General features: G+C 43.6%; 3 protein-coding genes and 1 non-coding gene across 5 annotated transcripts in view; all 4 read left to right on the forward strand.

Moving 5' to 3' along the window:
- Positions 1–9,075, forward strand: part of pik3c2a (phosphatidylinositol-4-phosphate 3-kinase, catalytic subunit type 2 alpha) — a 28,359-nt gene extending 19,284 nt beyond the window's left edge. For both annotated transcript variants that reach the window (XM_052060528.1, XM_052060529.1), the window contains exons 16-33: positions 525–716; positions 801–894; positions 978–1,072; positions 1,338–1,518; positions 2,042–2,146; positions 2,235–2,327; positions 2,636–2,765; positions 2,840–2,976; positions 3,218–3,387; positions 3,481–3,637; positions 4,780–4,889; positions 5,390–5,597; positions 5,690–5,814; positions 6,249–6,366; positions 6,431–6,512; positions 7,074–7,180; positions 7,277–7,402; positions 7,562–9,075. In XM_052060528.1, coding sequence (XP_051916488.1) covers positions 525–716; positions 801–894; positions 978–1,072; positions 1,338–1,518; positions 2,042–2,146; positions 2,235–2,327; positions 2,636–2,765; positions 2,840–2,976; positions 3,218–3,387; positions 3,481–3,637; positions 4,780–4,889; positions 5,390–5,597; positions 5,690–5,814; positions 6,249–6,366; positions 6,431–6,512; positions 7,074–7,180; positions 7,277–7,402; positions 7,562–7,744 — 2,413 coding nt within the window. In that variant the 3' untranslated portion in view covers positions 7,745–9,075. The remainder of the gene's footprint in view (positions 1–524; positions 717–800; positions 895–977; positions 1,073–1,337; positions 1,519–2,041; positions 2,147–2,234; positions 2,328–2,635; positions 2,766–2,839; positions 2,977–3,217; positions 3,388–3,480; positions 3,638–4,779; positions 4,890–5,389; positions 5,598–5,689; positions 5,815–6,248; positions 6,367–6,430; positions 6,513–7,073; positions 7,181–7,276; positions 7,403–7,561) is intronic.
- Positions 9,076–9,838: 763 nt separating this feature from the next.
- rps13 (ribosomal protein S13) lies at positions 9,839–12,945 on the forward strand. Its single transcript, XM_052060577.1, has 6 exons — positions 9,839–9,975; positions 10,418–10,466; positions 10,996–11,074; positions 12,223–12,392; positions 12,473–12,573; positions 12,872–12,945. Exons 1-6 carry the CDS (start codon positions 9,842–9,844, stop codon positions 12,903–12,905), a joined length of 567 nt encoding a protein of 188 aa, XP_051916537.1. The 5' UTR covers positions 9,839–9,841; the 3' UTR covers positions 12,906–12,945.
- Positions 12,626–12,756, forward strand: LOC127598499 (small nucleolar RNA SNORA19). The gene has a single exon (XR_007961950.1). It is a non-coding gene; the product is annotated as a small nucleolar RNA SNORA19 (small nucleolar RNA).
- Positions 12,946–13,970: 1,025 nt separating the features above from the next.
- Positions 13,971–20,022, forward strand: ppp1r15b (protein phosphatase 1, regulatory subunit 15B). Its single transcript, XM_052060561.1, has 3 exons — positions 13,971–14,415; positions 16,247–17,190; positions 19,328–20,022. Exons 1-3 carry the CDS (start codon positions 14,250–14,252, stop codon positions 19,547–19,549), a joined length of 1,332 nt encoding a protein of 443 aa, XP_051916521.1. The 5' UTR covers positions 13,971–14,249; the 3' UTR covers positions 19,550–20,022.
- Positions 20,023–21,494: the final 1,472 nt, after the last annotated feature.

Here is a 21,494-nt window from a genome sequence, read left to right on the forward strand (position 1 = left end):
GTGGGATGCTAACGCAGAAGCACATATCCCTGTTTCGTGTTTTCTAACTGATCCAGCTGCAGGCAAATCTCCTCCCTGCTGTCCAAAACCACAACTGGCACTCGAACACAGAGCACTCTCTTATTGAGCCATCGCCGCCCGCAAACGCTTTTTTGCCGTTCGTGTCTCCGGCCCGTGTGGGCACAAGGCTTTTGTGTTTGCCCTCTTTGTGCTATGGTGTTCGCCTGATCCCAGGAGAGCAGTATATAGTTTATACAGGGGGGTCAGCTGTAGATGACTGCATCGTATCATCTCAATCACAAAGTTCTATTTATTCTTGAGCAAAATATAAAAAAATATTATTTCCCATGGACTCTGTTTGAGTAAATACACTTCCCTGGCTCTTACACGGTGACGTCACATGCATGTCTTGAAGCATTCATTGGTCCATGGAGGATCGGTTAACTAATTTCAAAACCCTCTCCAAAAAGGAGAGCTGGTTTTAGTAAGATAGTCCCTAACATGTGGCCCTTCCCCCCCTGCAGGCTAAGGCGGGCTGACCACCAGCTCCTCTGGGACCACCGGCTCCACTGCCGGAGGGATCACCCCAGCAGCCTGCCCAAGGTGCTGGCCAGCGCACCCAGTTGGGACTGGGCCAGCATGGCTCACATCCACTCATTGCTTCACCACTGGCCCCCGTTGCCGCCTGTCACTGCGCTGGAACTTCTCGACTCCAAGTACGCGCTGTTTTCCCATTTATACCTCGTATATACGGCTGCGGGGTTTGTGTGAAGTCATCAAATGTGTGTGTGCGTGTGCAGGTTTGCTGACACCGAGGTGAGGCGGGTGGCTGTCAGCTGGGTTGAGAAGAGTACTGATGACGAGCTGGCCGACTACCTACCGCAGTTGGTGCAGGTACTGCTGTTGACACAAACTCACGACCCGCGTCCACCGAGTAACTTTGCACCACAAATTTCTTGGACCGTCCCCACTCACAGGCTTTAAAGTTTGAGTGTCACCTCAAGAGCGCCCTCGTCATGCTGCTGCTTTCCAGGGCACTCGGCAACATCAACATCGCACACTACCTCTACTGGTGAGCTCGTACATAACAGAAACACAGGACACACACTTTTATTATAGAGCTAGATGAGAGAGGCCAAATACTGGAGCAAAGTCATTGGACAGTAAAAGAAAAACATAATTTATCCTTTGATAAATAGACCATCTGACAAAAATGGACAAATAAAGGTCAAATGAAATGAAAGTGTTGCTCAATTTTGACCTGATAGTCGGTATGTCTATATCACATTTTGGGACATTAAAGAAGAAATGTCTTTTCTTAAATGTGTTGTTGACAGGCTGCTCAAGGACGCCGTGCAGGATGCGGCGTGGGGGCGGCGTTACGAGCGCGTGCTTGGCGCCTTGCTGTGCTTGTGCGGGACCAAACTACGGGCCGAGCTGGAGAAACAAACGCAGCTGGTCACACTACTCGGCGCCGTGGCCGAGAGGGTGAGACAGGCCGGCGGGTCCACGCGGCAGGTAAGTCTGTTTTCCTGCCCGCCTGTCATTAAGACGATGGAACCGCGAAAGGTTATACAATGCAAAATTCAATCGGTGCAGTATGACGGCTTGGGTTTGACCTTGGTTTCCACGACATTTCTCTTGAAACAAGGGCCATGTTTTTTTTTTAAATGGACAGATAGGCCAGGTCATGAATAGATGGAGTCCCCCCTTTTTCTTTTTTTTTAATTTTCGCATGTACTGTATGTAAAAGATTAGATTTGAACAATAAAATGGTTTATTCTGATTATTTAATTGTATTATTTACAGCGGTAATACAAAAAAAAATGAACATCAATAGAACATACAACCAAATTTAACGAACCAATTTCACTGCACAACTATTATTTTCTGTCTGTAATTAAATATGACACGCCTCTTGATAATTAATGCTTGTTGGTCCAGATTCATAGAGTGGGCATCATGTGCCCCCCGCCATGCGTTTCCCCATCCTTGTCTTCAACACATTGTTGCCAGTGTTTGTGTGCGTTTGTGTTTTCAGGTGGCTCTTCTGGAGGGCCTTGAAACCATTCAGACCTTTTTCCAGAGAAGTAGCTGCCGACTTCCTCTCTTTCCCAGTCTGGTGGCCAAGGAACTCAACATCAAAGTAAGACACATAGGCACAGAGGGGATATATTGAGGCGCTTTTGCTTGAATGTAAAATAAACAAAAGTAAAACTTGTTTGTGTGGGCAGGCCTGCTCCTTCTTCAACTCCAACGCTCTCCCGCTCAAGCTGGCACTGGTTAATGCTGACCCACTGGGAGAGGAGATCAATGTTATGTTCAAGGTACAACACACACACACACTTTGAAGAAACATGCTAGAAGTCAAACAGGGTTTCAATTATCACATCCCTGGTTCTTGTTACCATTGTTGTCATTAGAACTTAGTGTTGACTGTACACTGCCATCCCCTGGTTGCTTGGAGTTGAAATAACAGTTGAACATCTGTACATGCCATCTGTATTGTGTCAGTGTATCAGATATGTGTCACTCGAAAATGTACATGCAACTAGAACACGAAATAAATCGGAATCGAGCACTCTGATCCGCAATCTAAATCCACCTTTTGCGTATTTGACTGTGATCACGTTAGGTCGGAGAAGATCTGAGGCAGGACATGTTGGCGCTGCAAATGATCCGCATCATGGACCGCATCTGGCTACAAGAAGGACTGGACCTTCGCATTGTGAACTTCAAATGCATCTCCACGGGCAAGGACAAAGGTAGCAAACAACTTACAAGCCTTTCCAGCTCTTGTGAAAATACCTTTCTGAAAAATTGCGGTTGTTGGTCGCAGGGATGGTGGAGCTGGTGCCATCCTCCGACACCTTGAGAAAGATCCAGGTGGAGTATGGCGTCACCGGCTCCTTTAAGGATAAACCCCTGGCCGAGTGGCTACGCAAATACAACCCCGCCGAGGACGAGTATGAGAAGGTATGCGCAAATCAGGAAATACATTTGAAGTCCTGTCAATTGATTTGTTTAAAATAGTGTTAATACCTTGAAATTGATTTACATCATGGACAGTACTGGAAAATTATAAAATATGGAAAAAGTGAAGCACCGTCAATATCTTCTGGTTGCGCTTAAATGTGCTCCCATCAAGCGCTGCGGCGTCGCTAATATTTGGCACCTGCATATTTTCCACCTCGCCCTCCGTTTCCCCACTCTACAGGCCTCTGAGAACTTCATCTACTCTTGTGCTGGCTGCTGCGTGGCCACCTACGTGCTGGGCATCTGCGACCGGCACAATGACAACATCATGCTGCGCTCCACGGGCCACATGTTCCATATCGACTTCGGCAAGTTCCTCGGTCACGCCCAGATGTTTGGCAGCTTCAAAAGGTAACAGTGAAAGTTTGATTGAGTTGCCATTTTGTTTCCGTATACTGAATTTTTTTTTTTTTTTTTGCGTGTGTGTGTTTTGGCTGCCACCAGGGACCGAGCACCCTTTGTGCTTACCTCTGACATGGCTTACGTCATTAATGGCGGCGAGCGTCCCACCAGTCGCTTCCAGCTGTTTGTTGATCTTTGCTGCCAGGCCTACAATCTCATTCGCAAGCACTCCGGTCTTTTCCTCAACCTGCTATCACTGGTAAACTCTTACTTGCTTATGACAGACACAAGACACAAGATTCCGCTCTAATAATTTATCGGCTTTTCAGAGTGGACACAAATTTGGGGGGGGTTCTCTGTAGCGCCACCATTTTTATTGTTTAATAAATATATATTTGGTGGCAGTCGTTCATATGTAAGAACCTGGACTTTAGAGCCGCAGTATCATAGGTCAAGTCCTGCTGTGGACAAAAATATAAAAATGGCAGGTAGTTGCTGAAGAGATTCTAATCTGCTTCCTGGCTACTGTTGAGGTGGCCCTCGAGCAAATTACCGTCGCTCCCGCCCCAGGTCAATAGGCGCAGAACTGTTTGCACGGCCCTTTTACTCCGAAATCACTTCTTGCATAGCTGCAGGTGTGTGATATGGTTCTGTAATATACAGCAAGCACACTGTGGGTATCCCCTTGAGGAATTGTAATTGAAATCTTAATATTTGTTAATCTGAAAATGGCTGTCAAGTGTAAAATCTTGACTCTCACACAGTAAGATCTACTTTCGTTTAAATTTTTCACAAGATGTTCCATTTTTAACGTAGCTCAGCCGTTTCCTGACTCGAGTTTTCCTTGCTCATTGGCATCTTTCTATTTATAGCACACCCAGAATGGCGACAGACTGCTACTTTTAATGTCTCACAGCTGCTAATTATGTTGCCACAACAACAATTCATTGTCCAGTTGATTGCACGTTTATGGTTTAATGAATCTGGTCATTTTAAAATCACACTTGCGCTCTCGCATGTGGTAACAATTGTACGCACTGAGGCTTAAAATTGTTGTAGGGTGTCAAACTCATTTTTGTTAATTACCGTTTCCTTTGGAGGGCCATGATGACTAAAACTGTATTTAAAGTCAAGAATAACATTTTATTCAACTGTTTCTGCAACTGTAATGACGGGTTTGGTAACAACAAAATGCTTACAATATGTCACTGATTTATTACAGATGAAAATGTGAAATGTTGGTACACTTTTTAGCAAGTATCATGGAAGTTGTCATCTTTGATTTGCTTTCGCGGGCCACTTAAAATGAAATAGCGGGCCACATCTGGCCCCCGGGCCTTGGGTTTGAGGCGGCACATTAGTGTCTTTGTTTTGAACGCTGTCTGTTTCATCCTGTCTCAGATGACGTCATCGGGGCTTCCAGAGCTGACCAGCTCGCAGGACCTGAAGTACGTTTATGACGCACTGCAGCCGCACAACACTGACGCCGAGGCCACGATCTTCTTCACCAGGTACGTCAACCCCCTCACCGTCGCAATCGTTTTGAAATGTATCCGATTTTTAAGGCCTTTTCACGCTTTGCTTGGTTTTCTCTGTGTTCATGGCGGAGCAGGGTGCAACGATGGCATTGCCACCAGTAGGAGCATGCCCCATATCAGGAAGTGGCTGCTTATCGGCCTACCAGGAAATACCGTGGATTCTTTTCCTGGGCGACTATTGCTGTTGGCCCTCTGAAATCACTTTGCCAATCCTTCTCCTATTGGATGCGCCAGCTGAAGTTGTTTCGCATAGCTCCTCAAAGCACATCACACAAAGAATGTGTTCAGTCAATGGTGCAATAAGTGCAGTGTGAAAAGGCCTCCATCCACATTTGGATTTTTTTTCCCCAATTCTCCAAATTGAACCAGGCTGCATAAATCCAGTTTAGACGGAGTGAAATAAAAATCCACCAGTTGTGTGAGCTCAAATATACAATTTCACATTTGTTAACAACTTCATAACATCATTGCAGACTGATCGAGTCCAGCCTGGGCAGCGTGGCCACCAAGTTCAATTTCTTCATCCACAACCTGGCCCAGCTCCGCTTCTCAGGTCTACCGGCCAACGATGACCCCATCCTATCCTTCTCGCCCAAGACGTACACCTTAAAGCAGGATGGCCGCATTCTCCACGCCTCTATCTTCTCTTTCCAGAAGCGATACAACCCTGACAAGCACTATGTACGTTTTTCAAAGGAGCGTCCGGTGGTAATTATTGGCTTATGTTTGAATTATTATACTTATTATTCTTCCCTCTTGTTCCCTTTGCGCAGACGTACGTGGTGAGGTTGCTCAGGGAAGGGCAGAACGAGCCCCAGTTTGTCTTCCGAACATTTGATGAGTTTCAGGAGCTCCATAACAAACTCAGTATTCTCTTCCCACTCTGGAAGCTGCCAAGGTATTCCTCCACAAGCCACGTTTTACATTCTATTCCCTCAGACGTTTTTAAGAGGCTTTTTTTGGTTGTGGGAAGAAGCTAGAGAACATACTGTGAGATCGGAAAAATCAAATGAAATGAATCATGAAAATGTCATCACAGCCCCATCAAGCTTGCTCAATAGTTGTGTATCAGGAGAAATAAGAAAATTACTGAAAGGAGAGGGGTGGGGGGGAGTGAACTGTCATTGCCAATTGATTTTTATTAAAACCATGGGGGGAGTGGAAGAGTCGGAAATTCCGTTGTGAAATAGAATTGAGATTTTACTGGAACGTGAGTTCAATATTTGTGGCATCACAGACAGTAGTAGACAGCTAACTACCTCCCTCATGTGGATGAAACGTGCACTACAGACACAAAATCGATTGCCCTCCTCCGCCCCTCCCCGCTTTCAGTTTCCCAAGTAAAATGGTGCTGGGCCGTACCCACATCAAGGAGGTGGCCGCCAAGAGGAAGCTGGAGCTGAACAACTACATCCACAACCTGATGAGGAGCTCGGCCGAGGTCAAACAGGTACACGCACGCAAACGGGTCAGCAAATTGCTGTCTTTTGTCATCTAACATTCTTATCTTCTAGTGCGACCTGATCTACACATTCTTTCACCCTGTGGCACGCGATGACAAGACGGAAGGTTTGGACGCGACCCAAAGAGCTCCTGGTAAGCAGATGCAGATGGAAGGCGTTTATTCAGATGAAGAATCTTTATTTAGTCCTGGGGGTGCAAATTATTTGTACAAAACACTGTTAGAAATTTCTGCCAAGTGCAAGTGGAGTCTCTAACCTAATACACTTATAGAGAAAAGCAGAAAAATGTCAACAAGAAAGAAAAATTAAGTCACATAGCTTGCCCAGGTTGACTTGAATCGCTACTCACCAGACAAGAAGTTGCAGAATATGAGCATAACAAAGAAATCACAAAGTTTCTGGAACATGACTGCATGCGACGTTGCAGCTCAACCACGTATCACAATCTCCTGAGATGCTTATCGCCGAGACAAGTGTCGTCTTGATATACTGGAATACCTGAGCCTTTTAAGCAATATGCCAGGTCGTCTTTAACGCTGCGTAGGGAACTCTCTGCTCTTGAATTAATTTGAGAGATGTGCTCTGCAAAGTACTTCTTTTTTTAGTGATACATGACATTCCCTTAGGCTGAGTCATTTACTTTTTGTCTTATGAGATACCCCAACATATACTTAACGTGTTGGGACTCTTGTAGAGCCGCCGTTGAGTCCAACGTCGGGCCGCGTGGAAGGCGAGGTCAAGCTGTCCATCTCATACCGGAACAGCACACTCTTCATCATGGTCATGCACATCCGAGATCTGGTAAACATGGCGACACGAACGTCACGAACGTCACACGTGCCACTTGAACAGTGTAGCTTCTCGGCTCACCCCATTCTCCTCCGCGTTCCATTTCAGGTGTCTGAAGAGGGGACGGATCCTAACCCATACGTGAAGACGTACCTGCTTCCGGATCCGCACAAGACTTCCAAGCGGAAGACCAAGATCTCGAGGAAAACCAGGAACCCGACCTTCAACGAGATGGTGAGACCACGTTAGAATAAATTGTAGCCTGACTTTATTAGATTGGACAGAGAGTGCATATTGTCAATTTTCTAGAAGGTTCAAATTTGGGAGCATTTCACATGTTTAGTCACAAATGTAACTCAAAATTGACGCCATGTGACTGACTTTGCTCCTCAGCTGGTGTACAGCGGCTACAGCAAGGAGACATTGGGCCTGCGCGAGCTGCAACTCAGCGTGCTGAGTGCCGAGTCTCTCCGTGAGAACTACTTCCTGGGTGGCATCACGCTTCGCCTCAAAGACTTTGACCTGGGCAAAGAGACGGTCAAGTGGTACAAGCTCGCTGCCGTGCCCTACTTCTAAAAAAAAAACCACCACCTGAATTTTTTTCTGTGACAAAACAATCGCCGCTTCATTTCTTGTCTCTCCTCCTTAACTTTAACAATGAGCTGTAATGTTTTGTACATTTTGATATTAGAGGACCAAAACTGCTCACCTTCACAAGAGTAAATATAAATAGAGAGAAATAGACACATTTATTTTTTAAGGACTAGAAGCAAGTTTGTTTGGTTGGGGTTTTTTTTGTTTTGTTTTTTTTAATAACATTTTCCTTCTTAAGGGGGCGTCACAGTTTGCTGCTTTTACCACACACACTTTAGGATAGTTTGACACACCAGATTGCACGGAATAAACTACAGGATTCTCTCTGGGGAGGGGGGAATTCTTTGCTGTTGTACCTGCAGACACTTTGGGGTCATTTAACTCTCGAGATCCCAGGTAATGAATTTCAAGATTCTTCCCAGAAATGTCAAATTTGACGTTTTTATCACATTTGAGGTGGTTTGAGAGAAGAGTCCAGGTGTTACACTACAACCACCCCCCACCCACAAACACACCCACACAAATGTGCCAAATTTAGCTGAGGAGAGCAGCAAAATCAAACCACTTCAATGTGCCTTAGCGACGGCTCACAATCTCTTTTAATGCGGCCTTACTGCTTTATTTATTTTCAATAACCATCTCACAAGAAACATTTAGTCTGGGGATGTCTTTTTTTTTTAGGGGTGGGGGTGGTTCTCGGGTAAAGGTGGGCTTCCACTAATTGCACACAAGCTGGTATTAATGGCAAGATGGCACACTTTTAGGGGCTGTTTGGGATTTCACGTGCAGTGCCTACATGTTCATTTGGAATGTTGCGGGTTTCTCTTGATCAGCACTTTTGACCCACACACAGAAAGCAAAAAAGGGAACAAGAAAACTCACAAAGATATGAAAGTTTTAATCCCCATGCAAGTGTGTTTACATATCATGACGATGGTGATCATTTATGGAAAAAGTGACACTCACTCTAATAAATATTAATCCCACCTTGGTTAACTCCATTCATGTCTGTATAAAGAGAACATTTGTGTTAATGTGGCCAGTTATTTATTTCTAATTGGTGACATGGATCAGTGTGTAATGTGTCTTTGCTATAGCACATTCAATGTTTTGGGGAACAAATGGGAGGAAAGCTGAGTCTTTTTGCCTGCATAAGAAAATGTCAGATAATAGTTATTCTCCTTGACCCCCAAAATGATTTTTTATAAGTGTATGTGAACACACTGTTTCTGAAATATTAATCTGTTGGGTTTGCTATCACAATTTGTCTTCTTTTTTAATTCATGAAAATAAAATAAGGGTTTGTAACTGCATGGGGCATCTGCTTTCATTGAAGCACAACAACTGCAACGTATGATAATTATATGCTAATATGGTCTTACCTGCACAAGGTAAGACCCAAACTAATTTTGTACATATTTGTGCATCAATTTCAAAACAAAACTTACAACCATGGATGAATTGTGCACAACAATTTTAGCTTTGATGTGCAACAAATGAGTGAGTTTGGACAGAATCATGAGTATTTTATCTATATAAACACATTTTTAAAACTTGGTATCAACGCCCATAGTACTTTATATGGAATAAATTAAATAACCCCATTAAAAAAACAAATACATCAAATAATGCATTAACAATACTGTTTCAGGCGCTTCTTTCATCCAAAGCCGATTCCTGATAACTCACAAAGATATTGGATCGGACAAATACTTTTAGTACTTTTTTGTTTGATTCAATATATTAAATGCACATTAAATAGAACAAATATTTATCATTTGGAAGGGATTTGGAAATTATGTTTCGTGACATAAATTTTGTTTTCACCGATGCTCGGGCAGTTTACCAGGATCGTTCCGGCAGGTACGACCGGCAGGAGGTCCCGGGAACGACCCTGGAGAGACCATGTCTACCGGCTGGCCTGGGAACGCATTGGGATCCTCCGGGAAGAGCTGGGAGAATTGGCTGAGGAGAGGGAAGGCGCCTGAGCTTTCATGCTAAAGCCATTGCCCCCACAATCGGACCCCGGATAAGCGGTAGAGAGAATGGATGGATGGAAGTTTTGTATACGTTTCCAAAATGTATCGACAATTTCCTGTGACGTCACTCGCGCTTCATCCGTCACATCCGGCGCAAGCGCAAAGCACCGTTTTCTGTCTCGTGTGGGGCCTCTCTTCCTCTACCGCCATCATGGGTCGCATGCACGCTCCCGGGTAAACGCCGATTTTTCGCCTTGAAAGTTGATTTTTCCCCTTCACATCTTGTCTTTACCGATACGAGAGTGATTCTAAGCGAATGTCGAGCATCAATCGGACAAATTGGAGGCTTAAAAACGGCTCTAGAAGCTAGAAAAAAAAGCTTGAGGCAGACCCGTTTTCGGCCGTCTGTTAGCTTCGTGCTAGCTTGAATTAGCTGATGCTTACCTGGAGCTTCAGTGCTCAATTTGACATGGTTTGATTCATGGAAAACACTCATAGATATAATTGTCACATTTCCTTCTTCTTGGTGGTAGCGTAGCAAAACTTCACATGTCCCATTAGTAATTTTGTCCTTTGGGGTGGTCGTAACTACAGTGCAGCCCAACCACGATGCTAGTCGAGCTAATTTGTCTTTTTGCACTACTTTGACAACAATGTTTTCTTTTCTTCCTAACAGAAAGGGCTTGTCCCAGTCAGCTTTGCCTTACAGACGCAGTGTCCCAACTGTGAGTCTCTCACACTCTTGCAAGCTTTATAAAAATTTCGCATCACGATTAAAGGGAATTTCAAGATACTACAAAAAGTAACGCAAAAAAAAAAATCCGCATAAATGCACCCAAAATCAGTGTTGTATACAATTGTCATCCTGGGAGGAAACATTTGATTGTCACAGCATCAATATCCACAAATGTAACAAACGAACAGCTAGCTGGGTGAAAAACAAATACAAAAACAGCATTTGGGGAGGAATGAAAGGAAATTTGTTTTTTTTTGTCTTGATCATGAATTTTTTGGGGGAACAAACAAAAAATAGACTGCAGGTTATTGTTTATGGACATGGATCATAATGAAAAGGGATTTTTATGAAGGAAAGTCAGCAGTGATGTACATAAAAGTTGTGGGACTTTTTATTAAATGCAGTCGGTACAGCTGGTAATAAATTGTCTCAGAATTCACCATTTCATTGTACATTTTCTGTGTACATACTGCACTATAATACAGGTTTTGTTTTTTTTTTTTGCGAATTTGTTGCAGTGGCTTAAGCTGACATCCGATGATGTCAAAGAGCAGATTTTCAAGCTGGCCAAAAAGGGCTTGACCCCCTCTCAGATTGGTGAGTCATTTGGGTACTGTTCCTTAATTTAAATATATCGTCAGCACACAAGTCACTAAATATATGGAATTGATAGGATGTTATGTTTGCCGGTTGTGTATGATCCAAAGCATATGATTGAAACTCAAATGTCAGAAATCATGACATGGAGCAAAAGCATAATGTAGAATGTTTGAGAGCAATGCAAGTTGCGTGTGGAATTGAACAAGGTGTCATTATTTCAAACACAACTTCAAGTCACGGTCGTGCAGCATAAATCAATAAATAAAATGTCTGATAAATATGACGCATTCCAACTAGTGGCAACACAAACGCATGGCAAGGATAGTTGTCCTTGTTACTTCCTTAATTAAATTCATTGTGCCATGCAAAGCCTTCTGTGAGTGGAAAATGGAGGTTCTTTTTTTGAACCATATATTTACAGTTCACCTCCACTATTCGTGGTGAATCAGGCAGACTTACTCGGAGCACAAATCCACATTTAATTATTGCCCAAATATGAAGAGAGGGAAAGTCATTTTATTTGTTGACATTTTTTGAATTAATTGGGAATCTTTTTTTCTGCACACACTTCTTAGTCGTTAGTCTTCTTCGGCTTTGTCATTGGAGGTGGCAGCGCGTTCCCTACAACACACACAATGCCGCAATCAGTTTGCTTTCTGATTTATTATTTTTTTTTATCAAACATTTTATCGAAGGCATTTGCTGTTGATATCGAGCATGTCAGTGGTGATTCATATTTATATTGAGTTATCGCCCAGCCCTATTGTCAGTGGGGAAAAAATGATGATTCAGAACCAGTTAGCCCACACCTCAATGGGGTTATCATAAACTTCTCCCACACGAGATTTTTGTGATACTTGAGAACCATATTTTTGTTTAAATTGTACTGACTTTGTGATATACTCATGTTCAATATTAAGAATAAGAAACCCTTTTGTCATCTCATGATGGAGAAATTCCCAATTTACAGCAGCAAAGTTATGAAAGGAAGAAAGTTGAACAAAAGTGTAGGAGCTGCTGGAAAGGCAACCACTCTTGCGGTGCCATCTTGAAGTCAGAATAACATGATAATCAAATAGTCAGACTCTGTTTGTGGTTGCTAATTGCTCATATTTAGATATACTTTTTTTATATCTGTATTTTAGGTGTCATTCTGAGGGACTCCCACGGTGTGGCTCAGGTCCGCTTTGTCACGGGTAACAAAATCCTGAGGATCCTCAAGTCCAAGGGCCTGGCCCCTGACCTGCCTGAGGACCTGTACCACCTGATCAAGAAGGCTGTGGCCGTCAGGAAGCATCTGGAGAGAAACAGAAAGGTGCCAAGTTCAAAAACGTTCAGACGTTTACACTCATTCCTGAACACGGCCTGACTCTGTTGGTGTTCGTCCATGTGCAGGACAAGGATGCCAAGTTCCGCCTGATTCTCATCGAGAGCAGAATCCACAGGCTGGCCCGCTACTATAAGACCAAGAGGGTTCTGGCCCCCAACTGGAAGTAGTACGTATTCAGTCGCCTCTGTCTTATTCTCTCAAAACTAACCTCCAAGCCATGGCACAAAAACATTGTCCTTCTCTCTCATCTTGAGAGTTGTGATATTTCTGTTGTGCAAGAGCAAAACCCGGAGGTAAATTAGCAGAGCGGCTTGCCGGTGTCGCTTTTGCCAGTCCCCTTCGCACAAGATTGATTGTTTATAATCAATATATTTATTCATGTGTTATTATGACTAATTAATATTACTATATTATATTATTATATCCTTAGTATTTTCTAACTGTGTTTTTGTTTCCAATCACAGCGAGTCTTCTACAGCTTCTGCTCTGGTGGCATAAAAGCTTCAGTTTTCAAATAAATGAAAGTTCACATTTTGAAGCTCCCTTTGTCTTTTTTATTATTCATTCATTCATTCATCTTCCGAGCCGCTTGATCCTCACCAGGGTCGCAGGTGGTGCTGGAGCCTATCCCAGCTGTCTTCGGGCAGTAGGCGGGGGACACCCTGAATCGGTTGCCAGACAATCGCAAGGCACACAGAAACGAACAACCATTCGCACTCACTCCTAGGGACAATTTAGAGTGGTCAATCAGCCTGACACGCATGTTTTAGGAATGTGGGAGGAAACCGGACCACCCAGAGAAAACCCACGCAGGCCTGGGGAAAACATGCAAACTCCACACAGGGAGGCCGGAGCTGGAATCGTACCTCTGCACTGTGAAGCCGACATGCTAACTAACCACTGGACTACCGGGCCGCCCGTCTTTTTTATTATTTAATCTTAAAAGCAACAATGATAAAAATGCTTTTGCTCATCTCTGAGGGACAATTTAGTAATCAATTTTAATGGAGTGTACTAATGCAAGCATCCAATTTCATCAATTATTTTTGGAGGGGTCTTTGGGGTCATAACTGAGGTCGGGGGCCAGTTTACCACAAAAGTGGCACATACATTCACCACAAACTTATCTTAACTTGTTGAAGTCTATATTAAGTTCACTAGTCATACTGTGTATGCGATTTTTCTGATTTAGATTATATTTTATGTTAAAGACAATGTACCAGCTCTCTTTTTGGTTTCAGAGTACTACCAACAGCAGTTTATTCCTAAACATTACTGAACATATGCATTTTTATTAACGGGTACACAAATAACGGTTGGGTTTTAATTTCCCCTTTCGTCTTTCCGTTCTGAGGATTTCCTCTGTGTTCGAGAAATTACGTGACTTTCTATGCTTCACCATGACGTAAGAAAACGAGGGCGTGGGCCCTTGACAAATGACTGACATTCGTTCTGTCCAATTGGAACGCAGCATGACGCATATCGACGCAATCATCAAAAAGATGAAGGGCAAACCCCTACTTCAGACTGATTGACAGTTGGCCTGTCCAATCAGCAGGCAGTCTGACGTCATCCCATGTATTAAAGCAAGAGCGTAACGACAAAGAGTTATTCGCCACAACCAGAAGACACAAAGATATATGACAAATGAAAAAATGGAGATGCAGCAACAGGGGAACGCTTGACAAGGAAGCCCAGAGGAAAACATGGCACCAATTCGGCAGAAAATGAAGCGTCCGTACAGTGACATTAATTTCTTTTTAACGCGAAGCCAGCTGGTCTTCGACGAAGAGTATCAGAATACGTGACTGGTTTGTCTTTTTCTCCCCGCATCGTCGAAAAATGTCTCCGGAGATGACTTGTGATCGGACAGTAACAACCGCCGCGGCCATGGAGAGGTTGGGCAACCGGGGAATGGCACTTTTGCCTTGGACCAAGCAGATGCTGACAGTGCTGTGGGAGCATCTCTGGATTATGGTTCGAGTCATCTACTGCACATTCTTGTCTGGTAAGAAGAAAAACCCAAACGTTTCCACTTTGAGAGCATAATCGTTCACCATAGCACGACCGGGGTGCGTTTTGTACCCACGGAAAAACCCACTGACTTTTCCCAAGCTCTCGGTATTCTTTTTTAAAAAAATATGTTATTTACCTATTATTCTGACTCCATGATTCATCTTGCTCTTTGCCGAAATTCCATTTTATAGTATGACTCCAGAAAACCAATTGAGAAAGACTTTTAACTACACACGGTAGAGGTAATAATCAGTTAGGACCGTGGTAAGCGGCGTTGTAGTCTGTAGTTGGATGGATTTTAAAGCTGTAGTGCGTTCAAAGAAACTAGAAGAACTCTACAAAATATTCAATTAGACGTGTATTACTTAGTTAACCCGAACTCAACAACTAATATATTTTGTTTACGTTTATACTGCGTGTTTATTACTGCGTGTTATACCACGTGACACGCTTCCTGCTAGTCGAGAAGACGACGCATTCTTTTTTTTTCAGTTGAGAAAACATGATGCAACTCGTCAAGTCTGCTCTATCCAATTAAGCATAACAGTTGAATAACACCATTTATTTCTTACGTTTCAATCAAATGAAAAAAGCAACAACAATCGAACGTTATTGTTTATCGATGCTGGGCTTGTGGCTTTGTTGAGGTTAGGTGCCGTTATAGACTTGTGATTTTTCCCATTGGCATATTCTCAACTAGATCGAAATATGTTTACGCTCAGGAACTGTTTTGTAAAAACATCAAAGGAAGTATTTTACACTCAACATTACAAGGCCAAATTCGATAACATTTTAAGTTGGGCAATTCAACAAAGTGTTTTCTGTTGTTGCTAATGTGACAATTGGCTTTGCTACTTTTTCAGAGAAAAAAGAGTAGAGTTGACAGAAATAATTGTCCCTTTGATATATTTCAACCGAAAAACATGAATAAACACGGCTCATCAAATTGTTTTGGAGCAAATAAGTTTCTTGCTTTGTTGTTGTTGAGGAATGGGAGCTGTCAATTTGCTCTTGGCCCTTCCTTCATTACATGTTCTTTTATCTCTCTATAAGGTGGAAGAAGACCCAACACCACGTAGTCTTTTCTTCAGTTTATCACAACGCAACACAAATCGATTCGGGCTCCTGTGAGTCTCAGATTTCATCAGGAAGCCCCGAGCAACTTCAGTTACACGTACATATAGGCATAGTATGTTAATTATGTTAATTAGGGGCGGGCAGTCCTTCCCCTTATGTAAAAATCTGAAACAAAGAAAGTCAAGCAAAGTTCAATGTTGGCATTTTGACAAAGTGCAGACCATATCTTCTGGTTCACAAATCTTGAAACTAGGTTTACACTTCGAAGGCACTTGACAGCCTTCAGGGACTTTTACGATGTGGGGGACGCAAAAGAAGACAGCCAGGGGACTGTTAATCACTCAAGGGGCAATAGGACCCCAACTTCATCCTACACTCTTTGTTTTAACTACTTCAGATGTTCAGGAGAGAAACTAGTGTCAATAGTTCTCATAGCAAGATGAAATTCATTAACAATGTTCTACTACTACTTCTAGCGGAATTATTCCTTAACAGTTGTGCTAACCATTATTGCCATTTGACTGTTTTATCCCCCCAAAATAGAAGTTGTGGGATACATGGACACAGTGTGGGATAGGTGAGGAAATGAAGGAGAATAATTCCTAGAAGGGGCCAAAATAACCTCTCAAAATGGTAAACAAAAAAAAAACAAAAAGTGATTGTCAAGTAGGATTCTAAGCCCGCAGTCAACCTCCATTTTGTGTCACGATTTAACTGTCCACTTTTCTCTTTTTTTTTCTTCTTAGTTTTCCAGATGTTTCGCTTTGAGGTACACTTCCGGATCACAGACGAGATGGGGCAGCACATCCAGCACAGCCCAACCGAGTCGTTCCTCTTCTCCTCGCTGTTTGACAGTGACGCCGGTGTGATGGTGGGTCGACCCAACGGCCTCTCAGACCTCTGTGGCGGTGGCGACGACGACAATAGCGGCGACCGGGCCGCGGCCGAAGCGCTGCTTTCCGGCCTGGGTTCCCACGATGGCGTCTACGTGGGCTTCCACGGCGACTGGGATATATTGCCGGCTTTCCCCAAGGAGTCGCTCTTCCAGGATGATTCCGAGAAAGTCGTCAAGGGCAATGAGTTTAACAGCCAGGAAAGTCAGGCCTTACGGCAGCCCACGTGCGACAACTCTTACGACCTCTTCTCGAAGAAGCCCAAAGCTGACGCGACAGGCAAAGCGTCTGAGGAAATGTCGGGCCTGAAGATGTGGGTCAGCCGCTCTGACAGCGACACCAGCTGGTCCAGCTCCGACGTGTCCATCGCCGATCTGGAAGAGAACGAACACCTTCTTGAGTTTTTCTCCAGGCCCGACGACCCGTACGACCCCATGTGTTTCACCGCCTGCACCACCAGCAAAGCGCCGCAAGCCGCCTCGGCGGGTACCGACAGCGACAAGGGCGGCTTCACCTCTTCCTCAGAGGACGAGGATGAGCTGTGGGGGTTCCTCGACCAGACAGACGACCCTTACCACCCACTGAACTTCCAGGCCCGTCCCAGCAATCACCTGCCTCAATATGTCTCAGAGCCTCTCAAAGCTACTCCTGCTAAACACACCACACCCAAAACACTCCACAAACATAGCCAACGTGTCACGCGTTGCCCTGAGGCTGTGACACGGGTGCCATGGAAACGACCCACCCACAGATGTCAATCACCCAACAGGCGCGGCGGACCTGAAACCCGAAAAAAGGTACGAGATCACTAACACAGTGGCACACACCCACACATTTTCTAAAACTGACTATGACTTGACAAGCTATTTTTACATCGTCGCGTTGAAGGAACAGTTTGTACTGCTGCCTACGGTGACCCCAAAGTCCAAAAACAAACAAAAGAGAAAAAAAAACTAAACGAGAAAACAAAATACGAAAACTAAAAACTAAACAGCAAATCAAAACCCAAAATTGATCACAACAGCAAATCAAAAATGACAAAAACCAAAACCAAAAACCAATCACAGCAGTAAATGAAAAACAACTAAAACGATCACAACAGCAAATCAAAGCTCACAAACACCAAAAAAAGTCAGATTGTTTTTTTTTTGTATTTGTGTTGTTGAATTTGCTGTCTTGTTTTTTTCTTTTTTCAATTGCTGTTGTGTTTATCTGTTTTTACATCTCAAGCCACCGTAGCTGCTTCACTCTTGTTTGAAAGCGCAATGTCAATCAATATCTAATCTATTGATATATTTATAAAACTGTTTTCTCGTTTTTAAATATCCTCCCCACTGTTCAAACTTTTTAGTGATTTATAAGTTGTTGAGACCTTGAAGAATTCCGCCCTGCCCCCCAACTCCATCATTCTAAACATCAGTTTTACAAATGTCAAGTGTGCATTTTGGTTCAAACCTAGATTAAAATCTATATTTAACCCGACATGCCATATAGGGACGCATTTATTATTTGTTTGTTTGTTTTTGTGCCGTCCAATTTTCTAAGAGGGCTGCTAAATTGATGCGCGGTGTCTGTTGGAGGGGAAGGCGCGTGCGCGCTGACTTGTTTTGTTTCGCGTTTGTGGCGTTGTCATGCTGACCGATCACGTGACTCGATGAGTCGGCCGAGACTTGTTGCGAGCTCCCAGCTCGGGTTGCATCACAGCCACTGAATGAACACGACGGCTCACAAACACAAAACCGCTACACTTGGACGTAGTTAGCACAAAGACATTCATTCAACACACTTGAATCATGTCAATACAAAATGGCGTCCCAAAGGACGCACGTGTGTGCTGATCCTTCCTTCCTTCACTCTTTCCTTTCTTCCTTTGGTACCATCCTTGTTTCCGTCTTGCCGTCCATCCCCCCCTATTTCCATCCTTACCTCCTTCCCTTAATCCCTTCCTTCTTTTATCACTTGGTACCTGCCATCCTAAGTCCTCCTTTTCTTTTATACCAGACTTGCTTCCTTCCACTACCTCCCTCTTGGCATTCATCCTTCCTTCCATCTTTCTTTTAACCCTTCAGCCCCAAACCCTTTCCTTCATCCCTTCCTTGCTTGGATCTTTTTCCCTTTCCTTCCGACTCTTTTTTTTAAAGTATAACATTTTCTCCCCTTCCTTTCTTCTTCTTGGTCATATGTCCCATCTCCCCCAAACTCCCTTCCATACATCATACTACCTTCCTTGTTACTTATTGTCCTTCAAATCATTTGAGCCGCCTTCTCCATTTCCTTAATTCCTTCCTTTTTTGTCTCTCTCTCTCTCTCTCTCTCTCTCTCTCTCTCTCTCTCTCTCTCTCTCTCTCTCTCTCTCTCTCTCTCTCTCTCTCTCTCTCTCTCTCTCTCTCTCTCTCTCTCTCTCTCTCTCTCTCTCTCTCTCTCTCTATATATATATATTCATTCATTCATTCATCTTCTGTACGGCTTGATCCTCACTAGGGTCGCGGGGGGTGCTGGAGCCCATCCCAGCCGTCTCCGGGCAGTAGGCGGGGGACACCCTGAATCGGTTGCCAGCCAATCGCAGGGCACACATAGACGAACAACCATCCACGCTCACAATCACACCTAGGGACAATTTAGAGTGTCCAATCAGCCTGCCATGCATATTTTTGGAATGTGGGAGGAAACCGGAGCACCCGGAGAAAACCCACGCAGGCCCGGGGAGAACATGCAAACTCCACACAGGGAGGCCGGAGCTGGAATCGAACCCGGTACCTCTGCACTGTGAAGCCCACGTGCTAACCACTGGACTACCGGGCTGCCTATATATATATATATATATATATATATATATATATATATATATATATATATATATACGGTATTACAAATATAGCAAGCCCCATCTTTACCGCACGTATTGACGTGTCATTTGTTTGTGTTGTCCTTTAGCGTGAGGTCCGCTTCTCTCCGGTGGTGGAGGTTCACGTGATGTGTGCGTGGCGCTTTGCCGCCGCCGCTTCCCGCAAAGGACCCTGGGAGGAGATGGCCCGGGACCGCGTCCGCTTCCGGCGCCGCGTGGACGAGGCGGAGCGGGCAGTCGGGCACTGCTTGGAATCTGCACACCGGGCCAGGATGCGCGCATACGTGGATGCCTGCACGAATCCAGGATGATGTTTATTTCTTTTTAAAGACTCTTGGTTGCTGTGATTGTTTTATTTATGAGATTGATGTTGACATTTTGCAACTTTGTACCTCAAAAAATGTTTTTTGATAGATTTTGTGTGTGTGTGTGTTTATTGCTGCACTGACTGACACTTTGTGATGGTAACTTGAGCCTTTTTGTTTTTTGCGTTGCATTTGGACCTAGTAGGAAATTACAAAATGCTTTTTTGTATGTGATGACTGAATGTAGAGCAGCTCAACATTCAAAAAAACAGGAAGGGCTTATTTGACTTTTAAAAAAGGATTTCAGGTTTGGTGCAATTCCTCAATTATTGTCACTTGATGGATTTTAATGCCATTTTTTTTCAAACATACAATAGCAGTTTGGCACACACTGTGAATTTGGATGTCGATAATTATTAACACTGGTTGTTTTGACTAATAAGAAGAACTGACACCAATAAACCATTTCAGATCAACAACTTGGGAGTTTATTTGGACAAGAGCCTCGAATGTCACAGCACATTAACAGCAAATAGTGCCATTTTGCTTGAGAATGTCCTCACAAATAACATTTGTTACATTGTGCTACACACACCAAAACCAAAGCATACACACGCTGCCATCCTTGCTTTGAATATAGAGAATCTTCTACACACACACACACACACACACACACGGGGACCAGCCAAAATGCTCCCACCAAAAAACATGTCCACCACAATTATATTACTCTTTGTCCACACAAAGATATAAAAACATGATCATGCAGACACACTGATTGTTTCCCAGAAGGTTGAACATCTTGTCTGTTGTCAGACTCGTGTAAGACAAATGGCGCATGATGAAATGACATCCCCAGGGATGCTGCAATCAATGACCAACATACACATACATACAGCAAACCTAATTGCCGTTGCTGATGCAATTAGCTTGTCGCTATTATGTGAACATGAATCCTGTTGTCGTTGGCTTCAGTGTCGCCCGCATGTCGATGTACTGTATCGTGTAAATTGTTAATGCAAATAAAATGTCAATGACACTTCCATTTTGGCTCCTCTCTGGTTGCTAAGCAACCGGTGCCAGCGTGGAAAGGATTGCAGGTGATTGCAGCACATGTGGATGATGATGATAATGATCGTGAAGTAGAAAGTGATGATGATGATGAAGATACTGCTCTCTAGCTCAACCTCCAGGGTGGCAATTAGCTGATGATGCAACCTGCCTGCAGCACGCCTCGCTGCCTAAAACAAAAAGGTAAGACACATCAGGATAATAGTGACGGGCCTTCACAAAGTGACGCGAAATTTGGTAAACATGTCTTTCATGAGGAGACACAAAAACATTCTCAAGATTTAAAAAGCACAGGAAGTCAGCCATTTTGGTTAGAAATCGCAACCCCAATTTGGTCATTTCCAGTACTTCCGAATTTGTGGAAGATTTAAGAGCCCAAAATCAGTTTCACTATGCAACATGAAATTAAATATGTCCATCATGAAGAGACCCACAAAAAGTCTCACAATGCCAGGGCCTAAAACGCACAGGAAATCTGACATTTTGGTTTGAAATTGCCATGTTAGGGTTGTTTTGGCCATTTGCAGCACACCATAATTTGTGGAAAATGTAAGCCCCCAAAGCCACTATAGGTTGACAAGATGGAATTTGGTGTCAAAGACTAGCATGCGTAGAGCTACCAAAAACTCCCGTCCCTACAACCCACACTTGAAAAGTGGGCTTCTGAAAAAAATCAGCTCCCATATTTTGGGAAGTGAAATTCCCAATATGGAATTTTGTGTTGAGTGTCTATGGTGAGTTGACCCCACAAAAAAGTATCAGGAAGCCACGCCTGAAAGGACACAGAAAAGAAAGCTGTCTGTTTTGGCTTGAATTTAGTATTTGTGCCAGGGCCACAATTTGTAATAAAATTCAGCCTCCGAAGACAGTTTTCTTTAGC

The sequence above is a fragment of the Hippocampus zosterae genome, chromosome 3, assembly GCF_025434085.1.
Source record: "Hippocampus zosterae strain Florida chromosome 3, ASM2543408v3, whole genome shotgun sequence".
In the NCBI taxonomy this organism is placed as follows: domain Eukaryota; kingdom Metazoa; phylum Chordata; class Actinopteri; order Syngnathiformes; family Syngnathidae; genus Hippocampus; species Hippocampus zosterae.